The sequence below is a fragment of the Hemiscyllium ocellatum genome, chromosome 32 (genome assembly GCF_020745735.1).
Source record: "Hemiscyllium ocellatum isolate sHemOce1 chromosome 32, sHemOce1.pat.X.cur, whole genome shotgun sequence".
NCBI lineage: Eukaryota > Metazoa > Chordata > Chondrichthyes > Orectolobiformes > Hemiscylliidae > Hemiscyllium > Hemiscyllium ocellatum.
Window position 1 is genome coordinate 8,635,556 of NC_083432.1, and position 14,330 is coordinate 8,649,885.

General features: G+C 42.6%; 1 protein-coding gene across 2 annotated transcripts in view; it reads left to right on the forward strand.

The window, feature by feature from the left end:
- cdc27 (cell division cycle 27) overlaps window positions 1-14,330 on the forward strand; it is a 159,082-nt gene that overhangs the window by 119,895 nt on the left and 24,857 nt on the right. For both annotated transcript variants that reach the window (XM_060848636.1, XM_060848637.1), the window contains exons 13-14: window positions 1,094-1,246; window positions 4,399-4,607. In XM_060848636.1, the coding sequence (XP_060704619.1) occupies window positions 1,094-1,246; window positions 4,399-4,607 (362 nt within the window). The remainder of the gene's footprint in view (window positions 1-1,093; window positions 1,247-4,398; window positions 4,608-14,330) is intronic.

Sequence of the window (14,330 nt, forward strand, 5' to 3'; positions counted from 1 at the left end):
TTGAATGAAGTGTCGAGTGTGTGCTCCCCCACCATCTCTCACCACTTCTCTGTTCCATGTGGAGAATGGCATCCTGCTTTTAAATGGGAAACAGGAAGTTCATACTAAGCTACCTTAAAAAGGAGATTGACAAAGAATAATAGCATTCCTAATTTTCCTTTTTAACTGTCCCTGCCCCTACAGATTGCACATTTTGCCTTCCTTTATTGAAGTCCCTGGACATTGAGTCTTGCTGTGTGAGGTTTAATGGATGACATTGAAAGCTAGACTGATGAGTCCAGAACTAAAAGAGATATTGAGTAAATGATCCAAGTGTCTTTTCAGGTTGGCATAAAGATTTCTGTTTCAAAGATGGAGGAATTCCTCTTGAGTGTTATCTTGATCATAGAATCCCCATAGTGTGGAAGCAAGCCATTCGGCTCATTTTGAGTCCACACCAATCTTCGAAAGAAGATCTCACCCAGACCTATTACCGCTCCTCCCCCCACCACCCACCCCCCACCTACCCCTGTAATCTTGCATTACCCATGGCTACTGCACCCAGCCTGAAAGTCCTTGGACGTTACGGGACAATTTAACATGACTAATCCACCTAACCTGCACAGCTTGGGACTGTGGGAGGAAACCCATGCAGACAGAATGTGCAAACTCCACACAGACCATCACCCAAAGGTGGAATTGAACCTGAGTCCGTGGCAATGCAAGGCAGCAGTGCCAACCACTGAGTCAATATCATCCCTGAAAAAACAAAATGTAGTCACTAATCTAATGCTGTTTGAGATCCCATTGTGCAACATTCAGCTGCATTCCTTTAAAGAAAATTTTTAAATTTCAGTTGTAATTCGCTGCTATACCACACACACACACACACACACACACACACACACACACACACACACACACACACACACGCTTAGTTACAACTTAATCCATTACCAAATATAGGAGTACATTTGGCAGGTCAGGTGAATCATACATTCAACCCCCCTTGAATGTAGCCCACAACTATCAGTCGCTGCACTCTTGAGCTGGCTCATCATCACTAACCCTGCCAATTTAATTCTGTATCTGAAGTCTTTTTATCCCATTTCAGGCAGAGAGGATATTTTCAGAGGTGAGGCGCATTGAAAGTTTCCGGGTAGAGGGTATGGAGATCTACTCTACAACATTGTGGCACCTACAGAAGGATGTGACCCTCTCTCTCCTCTCTAAGGATCTGACTGAGATGGATAAAAATACACCAGAGGTGAGTTGTCATTGGATCTCTTTTAAAGGGATTCATTTGGATTTGTATTTAAGATGGAGCCCAGAACAGTAGGGATGTTGGGAAACTGGAGAATGCAGTGTCGCAAGACTGCATGGAGTGCTACCTCCTGTTACTTTTTGCAACCTTCCTGTCCACTCTTCAAGCTTTCAAGGTATAAGCAGGAAAAGACAGGGTAGACAAAGATTTTATTGGTTGGCGATTCAACAACAATGGGATGTAGTCTGAGAATTAAGGCCAGACTGTTCAGGAAAGATGTTAGGAAGCACTTTCCCCCACATGGAATGGAAGATGCTTGCAAATCTCTTCTGTGAATGACAGTGGTTGCTGGATTATTCATTTGTTTTTAAGTCTAAGATAGATACATTTTTAAGCAAAGGTATTAAGAGATTTGGTTAAAGGTAGGTGTACGGAGTTAAGTCACACATTGACCATGATCTTAATGGTGAAATAAGCTTGAGGGACTGAATGGTCTACTCCTGTTCTTACATTCCTCTTTAAAGAGAACAGATTCTTTCTGGATTGCACATTGTCAAATCTCCTCAATCTCCTTTCTTCCAAGGAGAATAGCCACAACTTTTTCATCTCATCTCATCATTTCTGGAACCATTTTTGTAAAGCTCCTCTGTAACTTCCTCCTATCCTCCTCAAAGTGCAGTGACTAGAACTGTATGCAACACTCTATTGTGACCTAAATCAGAGCTTTATTAGTAAACTTTAAGGAATCATAAAACATTCATGCTGGTACTCTGTAAAAGCAATTCACCTTGTGCCACGTACCTGCCATTTCCCTCTAATACTGCACATTTTCTGTTTTTCAGATGACAATTGAATTCCCTTTTTGAATGCCTGGATTGCATCTGTCTCCACGATGCTCTCAGGCAGTCTTTATCAGATCTTAATTGCTTGCTATGTTGGGGGGGAAGAGGGAGAGAAATGTTTTCCTTGTATTCCATTGCTTTCTTTGCTAATTACTTTAAATGTATACCTTCTGATTCTTGTCCCTTTAAACAATTGAAGTAGGTTTTTTCCCCCTATGGAGACTGCAGAAAATGGAAACAAACGAAAGGGTATGTGATGCATATGCCATGGCAGTAATGGAGACCTGCCTTAAGCAAGTAATTGGATTATTATGGTGTACGTGATTGCAAGAAGGGGCTTTTCAGCAATATTAATGCCCATGGAATAAAAAGGACAGTGAATAGTAAAACTTCTCAGGCTTCTGAGAAAAGACAGGTGTGTGAGAGTAGCTGAATTGCTCTTGTACATGACGAACCTAGTGGCTTTCTTTTGTGATATAATCATTCTGATTCTGTAGTATGGGAAGGAAAGTTAGCTGTATGGACTGGATTATGGTGAATTCCAGAGGGTACAATTTAATTTGGGCAGATGTGTTTGTCAGTTGGACTATAATAGAAAGCCTTGAGAGATGCTGAATTTTGAAAGAGAAAACAGAAATAAGTTTGCGTCTTGTGCACAATACAAGTTTTGAATGGAGCAGGTAGCAGAGAATCGGAGCTTCTTTTTGTTAAAACGAAAACACTTACAAGAGCTGACTGTGTGCAAATTTGAAAAAAATACAAATCACAAAACACTTTTTCTTCTGGGCAGTGGGGCAGTTAATTGAGGGGATAATTTAAAAATATTACTTTTAAGATTTCTTTTGAGACCGAGTGGTAGAAAATCAGCTACCCTCAAAAAATGAAGAAAGTATGCGTGCTTTTCACGGGAGTAGTTTGAAAAGATACAGTGGTCAGTTTTTTAGCCTGAGCTGCTGTCCACTTCTGATCTACCTCATAAATTTGAATATTCTGGCATTTTGGTTTCAAAGGTTGTCCAGAACTGTATCAAAATTTAAAGTCCTGAACTGCAGTACTGGGGAAAATCTTTTTTTTTGTTGAATGATTTTAGACCAGACAGTTTATCACAGATGAGTTTGAATGTCACATAAGACATTTAATCTATCTCTAATTTGAGTTTCTGACCAGTTCCCTCAAATTTCAGACTCCCACTTCCACCTGTTTAAAGTTTTTAATCACTAATATGAAGTTCTCTTCTCAGCTCCTGTTCTTTCAGTTCTTTATTCTTACCATCCTTGTAAATTTAATCCAGTTCATCCCTGGTATCTGAACCACTTGCATTCGTGAACATAAAAGGAAGGCAGTGTATAGTGGTACAGTCACTGAACTCGTAATCCAGAGCCCCTGTTTAATGCTCTCACGGCATGTGTTCCAATCCCCCACAGTTTTTGGTAAACTGATCAAATATATAATAATTAGTCTGGACTTAGAAGATGGTCTAGTGCAACCATGAAATAATTTTTTACTGTTATTTAAAACAAAAAGTTCACCTGGTTAGCAGTTATCCTTTTTAGGAAGGGAAGTTCACCATCCTCCCCTGATCTGGCTGAGACGTAACTCCAAACCCAATAACCAATGTAATTTAACTCTCACCTGCCCTTTGACACCGTTTTAGGGCATTTGGAAATGGACAGTAAATGTTAATTCTGTCAGCAATGCTCAAGTCTTGTGAAGGGATTTTTTAAAAAAAAATGTTGCTTCAAATCTGATCTTGTTTCAGTTGCTCCTCCATTTTAATAATTCTGACTCACCTGCCTGTCCATTGTTCCTTTTATCCTTGGTTCACAATACTTCTCATTGTTCACTCACTAATGTACCCTCATATGAGACCAGTTCAGGTGAAACTAATTGCACAAGTCACTAATCTGTAACTACCTCATTTTCGGACACAAGACCACGTGTTCACAGATGCTGGAAGTATGGTTTGTTCATTTTATGTTTGTTTTGTGAAGGCAAGAGTCCTCTATCAGGCAGGCGACTCTGTTCTTCAGGTTAAAAATAAAGTGCTGAATAAACTCCGCGCTCTCGGCACCTGTAAAGAGAGAAACATTTCGATTCCAGTCACCCTTCGTTAGTACTGAGTATCTCTAGCACTTTTTTTGTTTAATTTCCAGCTTCCACAGTTTTGTGTATTCTTTGCATGTCCAACACCTGTTCAGACTTGGCGTTGAGTTGAGGATGTACCAAGTGTTGCCAAATCGTCAGTGATTAATTCATGTATGGAATGAATGTAGCCATTACAGTTGCAGAAGATTTTTTTCATTCCTTATACAGGCTTGGTGTGCAGCAGGAAACTGCTTCAGCTTGCAGCGAGAGCATGATATAGCAATCAAGTTCTTCCAGAGAGCCATTCAAGTGGACCCAAACTTTGCTTATGCGTACACTCTCCTTGGTCACGAGTTTGTATTAACGGAAGAGTTGGACAAAGCACTGGCCTGTTTCAGAAATGCAATTCATGTAAACTCTCAACACTACAATGCCTGGTAAGTGCAAGTTATTCATGTTTAGCAGTGCCTTTTTAGGTTGTAAACTAACTGCAAAGATTTTGTTGCAGTTAGTAATTTTTTTTGGATGAGAAGAAGCAAGCACGTTCCTTTTGGTGGGAAGTCTGGGTCTTAAGTTGACAGGTGTAAGTTCCCTGCACAATCAGATGGAAATAACTGATTTTGGCTACTAATTAAAAAGTGAGTGCATTGCATCGATCAGCAAACATGTCACCTTGTGATGGTCTAAAATTCATTGCTTAAATTTGATGGAAACAAGCTTGTGATACCAGGGAAGCCATTCAGACCATTGTATTGTGTAACCATGAGATATAAAACACTGACTAAATAATACTTCAGCTCCTCCTTGAATTTGAAGTCTGCTTAAAAATCAATTCTGAGAATCCAGATTTGAATCCTGCTGAGGCAGATGATGGAATCTGACTTTTATAAAATATCCAGTAATGTCCATGAGAAGCCACTGCCAATTGTCAGAAAAATCCAGCTGGTTCAATAATGTCCTTCAGAAAAGCTGCCATCCTTGCCTTGTTTGGCCAAGATGTGGCTTCATGTCCACAGCAATGTGATAAAACTCTCAACTGCCCTCTGAAATGGCTTGGCAAGCTATTCCATTTTATCAATTGCTACGAAGTGCCAACAGAGAAATGAAACTGGGTGAACCACCTTACACTAACATAGGTACCAGAAAAGACAATAGCAAAAACAGCTCTGTTGACTCTGCAACATCTGGAATATGACAGAATTGTGAGAGCATCAAACAATAGGCTGACATTGTCAGTGTGGTATAAATCCATGACTACGACAATGACTCGGACACCACCATCATTGTCCCTGGATATATCCTGCCCCACCAGCAGGGCAGACCAAGCAGTGGTATATAGTCAGGAGGGAGTTTCTTTGGCGTCCTCAATCTTGCATTACACCACAGGAACATGTCTTTCTGCCCTCCCATCCTGCGCTGATCCAGATCCTCTATCTACATCTGCCATCTAGTTTTGAAGGATCTGTATCCCTCTGCTCTCTGCCCATTCATGTATCTGTCTAGATTCATCTTAAGTGATGCTGTCGTTCCCCCTCCTACCAGCTCTGCTGGCAATATGTTCCAGGCACCCACTATTTTCCACACTTACCTCCCCTAAACCTTCCCCTTTCACTTTGAACTCGTGACCCCCAGTAAATTGAGTCCCCCACTCTTGGGGAAAAAGTTTCTTGCTATCCACCCTGTCTACACCTTTCATGATTTTGTCGGCATCAATCGAGACCCCCCTCAACCTCCATCTTACTAATGAAAATAATGCTAATCTACTCAACTTCTCCTTGTGGCCAATGTCCTCCACCAGGCAACATCCTGGTGAACCTCCTCTGCACTCTCTCCAAAGCATCCACATCCTTCTGGTAATGCAGTGACCAGAACTGTATGCAGTATTCCAAATGTTGCTGTGGAGCCAAAACATCTCCTGGCATCTGGTTAACATTGGCAAGGAAAACTCCTGCTGATTACCAAGTACCATTCTCCCTCAGCTTTGGAGGATATACTTAGAATAGCAAAAATGCAAAATGTGTCCCAGGTGGGAGATTTTATTGTCCATCGAGTGGCTCAGCAATAGCATGGCTCATCAATTTGGTCAGGTCCTAAATGGCATAGCTGCAAGACTGGGTCTGTGGCAGGTGGTGAGGGAACCATCCAGAGAGAAAAACATACTTGACCTCATCCTTACCAAGCTGCATGTCACAGATGTGTCTGTGCATGATAGTATCAGTAAGAGTGACCATTGCATAGTTCTTGCAGAGTTAGAATACCCTCCATTGTCTTGCATGGCACTAACACCATCCTGAATCAGTCCGACTTTGGATAGATTTAGCAACCCCAGCATAGGCATTCACAAGGCACTGAGGGCCATCGACAGCAGAAGAACAATACTCCAACATAATCTGCAACCTCATGACCTGACATAGTAAGTACACATTGCTAGTTTAGCTACACACTGTCAACGCTTTTAGAACATGGCATGCAGTTCTGGTTACCACACTACCAGAAGGATGTGGATGCTTTGGAGAGAATGCAGAGAAGCTTTAGCAGGATGTTGTCTGGTCTGTAGGTAGTGCAGAGTTTGGATAAACTCAAAGACTGAGGCTGTGAGGCAACCTGATGGAGGTCTACAATATTACGAGAGTCATAGATTTGCTGGATAGTCAGAGGCTTTTCCCAGGTGGAAAGGTCAATGATAAGGGGGGGCAGAGGTTCGAGGTGAGACGCACAACGTTTAGGGGAGAAGTGCCAGGAAAAATGTTTGTACACAGGTTGGCAAGTGCCCTGGAACGCTCTACCAGTGGAGGTGGTGGAAGCAACGTTTAAGGCATGTCTCAATAGATGCATGAACAGGAGGTGAACAGAGGGATACAAAACCACATGTGGGCAAATAGCAGCCCTAAGTAAGGAGTGGATTTGGCTCAGGCTTGGTGGACCGAAGGGCCTGTTCCTGTTCTGTATTGTATTGCGTTATTGTGTAATCCCCCAGTTTACCATTATCCTGAAGCCAGGGGATCAATCCTGGTTCAATGGAGAGGGCAAGAAGGCATGCCAGGAGCAGCAACAAGCATGAGATGTCACCTTGAAACCCTGTTTCCACCAGTGATGAATGGTGATGGACAATTCATCAACTTATTGAAGTATGTGGCTCCATGGGTATCTCCATCCTCAATGATGGAAAGGCCCAACTTGTCAGTGCACAAGATAAGGCTAACCTGTTCACTGCAATCCGCAGCTAGACGTGCCATTTGGATGTTGCATCTCTGCCTCCTGCAGTGGTCCTCAGCATCACAGATATCAGTCTTCAGCATCTTCAATTCATTGCATGTGAGAGCATCCACCTGACAATGTGGAAAATGTCCCACCTATATCCCGTACACAAAAAGCAGGACAAATCCAACACAGCAAAGTACCACCCATCAGTCTACTCTAGATCATCAGTGAAGTGATGGAAGGTGTCATCAACAGTGCTGTCAGGCAGCGTATGGTCAGTGATGCCTAGTTTGGGTTCCATCAGGGCCACTGAGTTCCTGACCTTATTACAACCTTGGTTCAAACATGGACAATAAAGCTGAATTCCAGAGGTGAGGTGAGAGTGACTGGTCTTGACAGTGAGGCTGCATTTGACCGGGTGTGGTATCGAGGAGCCCTGGCAAAATTAGAATTCATGAAAATAAGGAAGGAAAGCTCTCTCTTCATTGGTTAGAGTCAGGTCTGGAATATAGGCAGATGGTTGTTGGAGGGCAATTATCTCAGCTCCAGGACAACTCTGTAGGAATTCCTCAGGGAAGTATTCTAGGCCCAACCATCTTCAGCTGCTTCATCAATGACCTTCCCTCCAACACAAGGCCAGAAATGGGAATATCTGCTGACTCTGCAATGCTCAGCATCATTTGTGATTCCTCAGCTACTGAAGTAGTCCATGTTCAAATGCAACAAGACCTGGACAATATCTAGACTTGGGCTGAAAAGTGGCAAAGAGCATTTGCACTACACGTGCCAGGCAATGCCCATCTTCAATCAGAGACAATCTAACCACAGACTCTTGACATAAGTGATTTTCTCTCCTACTATCAACATCTTGGGGGTTATCATTGACAGGAACTCAACTGGAGTAGCCATATAAATACTGTAGCTGCACAAGCAGGTTAAAGATGAGCAATACTGTAGTGAACAACTCACCACCTGGCTCCCCAAAGCCTGTCCACATGTCTATAAGGCACAAGTCAAGAGTGTGATGGAACAATTAAGAAGCTTGACACCATCCAGGGCAGCAACTCACTTGATTGGCACCACACATCCATAAACATTCACTCCCTCCACCAACAGTTGAGAAACAGCAGTACTGTCAACAAGATGCAGTGCAGAAAATCCCCAAAGATCTTTAGACAGCACCTTTCGAACCCGTGACCACTTCCATCCAGAAGGGCAAGGGTGGCAGATACCGAGGAACCCCACCTGTAAATTCCCCTCCAAGCTACTCACTGTTCTGACTTGGAAGTATATTGTCATTCCTTCACTGCTGTGTCAAAATTCTGGAATTCGCTCCTCCCCTTCACCGTCTTCTAAGGACAGTTAGGGACAGGCAATAGGTACACACCAGCCTCAACACCAATGTGAGTGAATAAAAAATTCTAAGATCAATTCTGATTAAGACAAATCAGTTGAATATGCTTTCAAAATTCAGTTTTTAGCTGATGTTGTTTAATCAGGCAGAGAATTCAGCTAATGGTAATAAAATTCAAATGTCCAAGAACCATTTATTTCAGCTCTTCACTGTTTTATAAGGGCATAGATTCTGATGTTTTTACCAAGACAGCTAGAAACTAACCTAACTGTTCTACTTTTGCTATTGCTAAGGGTTTAGCACCTTTCGGATATTTCCTTTTAAATTGCTTCTGTGAATTCCCATATTGTTCCCTGCATTATAACCTCTGCACAATATTTCCGTGGCTGGTTTTGGAAAATGCTGTTTAGATTGTTTAATTTGGCTGCGCTTGTATTTTTTTTGCAAAAGCCATGTTCCTCTTTTTTTAATGGGCCTTCCGTTTCATTGCTTTCTTGTGAGTTTGATATTAACCTGCTGAGCTGGTGTTGAATGACAGATTGACCACTCCACAGCCCTGAAGGCTTCATGGAAATATTGAGTTAGCTTGAAAATGGGCTTTTCATTATGGGATCATGACCACATTGGAAATTGGACTGCTGTTTGAGCACTTTATTGTATGTAGGGCATGGCTTGGTGGCAGTTAAGAGTTCTAATACCAGCACTACGTTAATGGCTGAAGGAAGAAATCATCTGGGAAATCATAGTGCACCAGTGAAGGATTGAGGCACACTGGACTCATGGACAGCTGAGTGCTGAACTGTGAGGACAGGGGCTCACAAGGAGGAAATGTTTCTTGGTGAAGTAGATGACTCAGTCTCGGGGCTCAGCAATGTCACATGGTCAGGAAGGAGAGATCACATCTAGAATAAGACGCAGCCCGAGTGAGTATATAGTTCAGGGAATTTAGAGGCAGTGTGAGAATGGAACCAGTAAATCTTTTCCTTTTGCATTTTAAAATGAAGTATCAAGTGAAAAGGTTAATTATGTAGGTCACTCAGCTGACAGAGGGGTGGTTTTCAATCAATTACCTGAAGTCTGATTCGGGTGTTAATAAATATTCTAAGGTTTTCGTGAAGATCTATAGCTCAGGTTGTGGGTGAAGTAGTTGGTTAGCTTGCTGAGCTACTGGGTTATTGTGCAGATGTTTTGTTACCATGCTAGGTAACTTTATTGTGACTTCCGTGAAGCACTGTTGTTCTCTCCTGCTTGGTTTTTATGTGGGTCTGGTCTGTTGGGATGAGTGTCACTTTTGGGTCTTTGCTGCAGCAGTCTATACACTGGGTCTATCACTGTGTTTATTGATGGCCTTTTTGGTATAAGACCAGGCTTCCAAGAACTCTTGTGTGTCTTTGACCATTCTAGGACAAATCAACCAATTTGTCATAGTGGAATTGATGGCTCTTTTGGTCTGTGTGTATGGAGATGAGGGAGAGTGGATCATGTCGTTTGGTTGCCAGTTGGTGTTCGTGAAGTCAGATAGCTAATTTCCTTACTGTTTGTTTGTTGTTGTGCTTGCGCAGTTATTGCAAGGGATTTTGTTGACCACATTGGTGCAACATGTTGTCGGTATGGGGTCCTTTTGTCCTGGTAAGTAGTTAACGTAGTGTTGGTTAGTGCACTACTTTGATACTTAGTGGTCGCCTGGCAGGTGATTCTGATACACTATTCAAACAATGGGAGGTGGCCAGTATGCTGGTAGGGTATAGTGTCATCTTGGCATTGTCTGTTGGACAGGCATCAGCAGATGAAGCTGATTGGGTATCCATTGTTAACCAAGACTTTGTGTAAGTGATCTTCATTTTCCTTAAGCAGTTCTGGTGTATTGCAGTGTGTCACGCTTCTTTTGAACAGTGTCCTGACACAGTTCAGTTTGTGGATGTTCGGGTGGTTGCTATTGTAGTTGAGAATGTGGTCCGTGTGGGTGGGTTTTCTGTAAACGTTGATTGTAAATCCCCCATTGTAATCAGTTCTACTGTTCCATCTAGGAATGAGAGGTGGTTGTTCTCTTCCTCCCTGGTAAACTTGATGCTGGTGACTATACTGTTACTGTAGTGGTGTATTTCCCGTAGTCTTCTACATTTGATGATGACAAATATGTCGTCTACGTAATGTATCCATTGTTTCTGTTAGATCAGGGGAAGAGCAAGAGAGTTATCAGAAGCCTGACTTTCTACTGAAAAGGCCATCAGCGAATGTACAGACCCAGTGTACAAACCATTACAGAGAAGATCCATTAGTGACATTCAACCCAGCAGACCAGACCCACACAAAAACCAAGCAGGACAGAACAACAGCACTTCAAAGAAGCCGGACTGATGAGGTTACCCAGCATGATGATGAAATGTCTGCACAATAACGCAGCAACTTGGTAAGCTAACCAACGATCTCATCTGCAACCTGAGCTACAGATCTTTGCAAAAACCTTAATGACCTTCTGGGTGCAACATGCTCAAGCTGGGCTGATGATGGGAGGCCTTCGCCAACCGACGGCACTACTAACAAACAATTCCACTTCCTCCACAAATGCGTCAGACACCAGGTTTAATTTAAGTACAAACCATCCCGAAACAACCAACAAGCCAGACACATGGCAGTACAGAATGGACACCAGATGGTAAGGGTCATGATTTAATGATGCCCATAAACACCTTCAAAATTGCACACCAAAAATCTCAGTACCTGAACTCGACCAACAAACAATGGACTGCAACTCTGGAGAAAGCCAGCAGCACTGTACAACACAAAATCAGAACCAGGAAGAGACTTACACTGCAAGAGAAACTGGCTTAACTGACACTGCAACAACAAAGACAAATCAGATGCATAGATAAGAAATCTATCCAACGTAAGTAACACTTAATGACACTGAGAAAGCTGACCTAGTATGCAAATTCAATTTCAACCTAGAGACGCTGACAAGACTGATTTATTTCCCATCTGCCCTTGAAGCAACATTGAAGACCAGTGAACTTTAAAGGCTTGACTCAGCAGGGGCAATCCGACAAACCATAGTCTTTGCGCTAAATCGGACAAACAAATGGAACATCCACCGTGCACTAGAAAGGAAAGCGCTAAAAGGACTCTAGGACAAAACCATCATTCCGCTACCAGCAGACCAAGGATGCATGATTGTTATAATGAACGCACCAGGCATTGCTGGACAATACCGACACCTACCAACAGATGGAGACAGACCCCACACACGGCAATCAGCTGATAGGATTATATGCACGCTGAACACACTTAAACAGGACAGATGACTAGAAGGCTGCAACATGCCCAGCTTTTATGCACTCCCCAAAGTACATAAACTGGCTATCCCGCTCAGGTCCATAGTCTCGCTACCAAGGACACTAACGCACAAAGTGACCAAAGAATTACAACGAAGAGTGCAACATCTCATCAGCAGATCCAACCACTCCATTCATGCAGCTAGGAATTCATTGACAGCCTCACTAGCAATAAAATTAACCAGGACTAAATCATTGTGTCATTTGTTGTGACAACCCTATTCACCTGCATTGACATACCACTGGCCAAGGAAACAATTGTCACACTACTACAGGATCCAGTAACACTTACTCCCAGCAACACCATCCGCACAGGCATCATGTTCAATCTACTAGACCTATGCTTCACCACCAATTTTGTCTTCAGTGGCCAGATATACCAATAAGTCCATGGCACGTCAAAGGGCTCTCTCACCTTAGAACAAAGAGCATAAGCAGTCAAGCAGAGACTTGAAAACACAGCCCTTCCCCAATCCATCCGAAACTGTATGTGTGATACGTAGCTGATTCATTTGTCGTCATCAAACCTACAAGACCACCTGAAACACATCACCTAGTTAACAGTATATTCATCGGCAGCAAGTTTACCAGGGAGGAAGCAAACAACTGCAGACTTCCATTCCTAGATTGCAGGGTGGAACTGATGACCAAAGTGGGACTTACAACTCAAGTATACAGAAAACACACCCACCTGGGCCACAACCTCAGTAGCAACCACCCTAACATCCACAGATTGTCAGGACACTGTTCAAAAGAGCCGTGGCACACTGCAAAACACCAGAACTGTGCAAGGAAAAAAATCTCGTGCATAAAGTCCTTGCTAACAATGGATCAGCTTCATCTGTCAATGTCAAGAAGGCACTATACTTTCCAACACCACTGGCCACCTCCCCCATGTGAAGAATTAACTGCCAACTGCTATGACCACGAGGTATTATGATAGCACGCCAACTAACACTACACCTACGGACCCCATACCTACAACATGTTAGAGTAATGTGGTTATACAAAATCCCTTTCAACAACTGCACCAAGCACAACATCCGATAAACAGGAAGAAAACTAGCCACCTAACTTCTCAAACACCAGCTGGCAACTAAATGACATGATCCAGTCTCCCTCATCTCCATGTAACAGACCAAGAAGACCATCGATTCGACTATGACAAGGTAACCGTTCTAAGATAAGCCAACCAGAGACACATAAGGGAGTTCTCGGAAGCCTAGCTTTCTACCAAAAAGGCCATCAACAGACAATGATAGACTCAATGTATAGACTGCTACAGCAAAGTCTCTGAAGTGGCACTCACCCCAACAGACTGCACCTATGCAAAAACTGAGCTGGACAGAACAACAGTGCTTCACAAAAGTCACACTGATGTTACTCAGCATGGTATCGAAACGTCTGCACGATAACCAACTACCTTGTTCATAAATGTTAATTACTATTGAAGCTTAACGAGTGTGATTTATCCCACTGACTTCAGCTTGATTTCAGAGAGCACAGTCAGGAAGGAGGGATCACATCCAGAGTGAAATACAGTCCTAGTGAGTATATAGTTCGAGGAATTTGGAGGTAGCAGGGAAGAGGTGCTTTCTGTTCGCTTTCTCAGCTCATGGTTCATAAGGATTTTTTAAGCAGGATAAATTGAAGTTCAGGATCAGAGGCCCAGCACAAATGAGTGATATCGTGGGTAAGTCATAAGTGCATTGGTTGGTGATGGCTGCTAATTTAACTGTATATTATAGGTTACTTTCAGATTGAAGGCAATTCTGAGAAATATTTACAGGTGATAAACTAAAAGACTCATACGAAATTTTTCAAAATCAAATGACTGACTAAATGAAAATAGAGATGCTGGGCCAGGCGATGTTGTAACTGCTTGGTACAGGAACTGGTGGATCCTGTGGTAGTTCATAGTGACCACATCTGTAGCAACTGGTGGTTATTTGAGGAACTCTGACTCTAGTCTGAGCTTCAAACACTGAGACACATGAAGGAGGGGAAGAGTTACTAGTTTCAGGAGGCAGTACACTTCTATGATTGAAGTTAAAAATCATAACTTCAGGTTATAGTCCAACAGATTTATTTCTAAATACAAGCTTTTGGAGTGCTGCTTCTTCGTCAGGTAAATAGTGGGCAGGATCATAGGACACATAATTTACTACATCTTTTACAATATGTTTGGTGTCCTATGATCCTGCCCCACGAGGTCACCTGATGAAGGAGCAGCGCTCCGAAAGCGTATACTTTCAAATAAACCTGTTGTGATT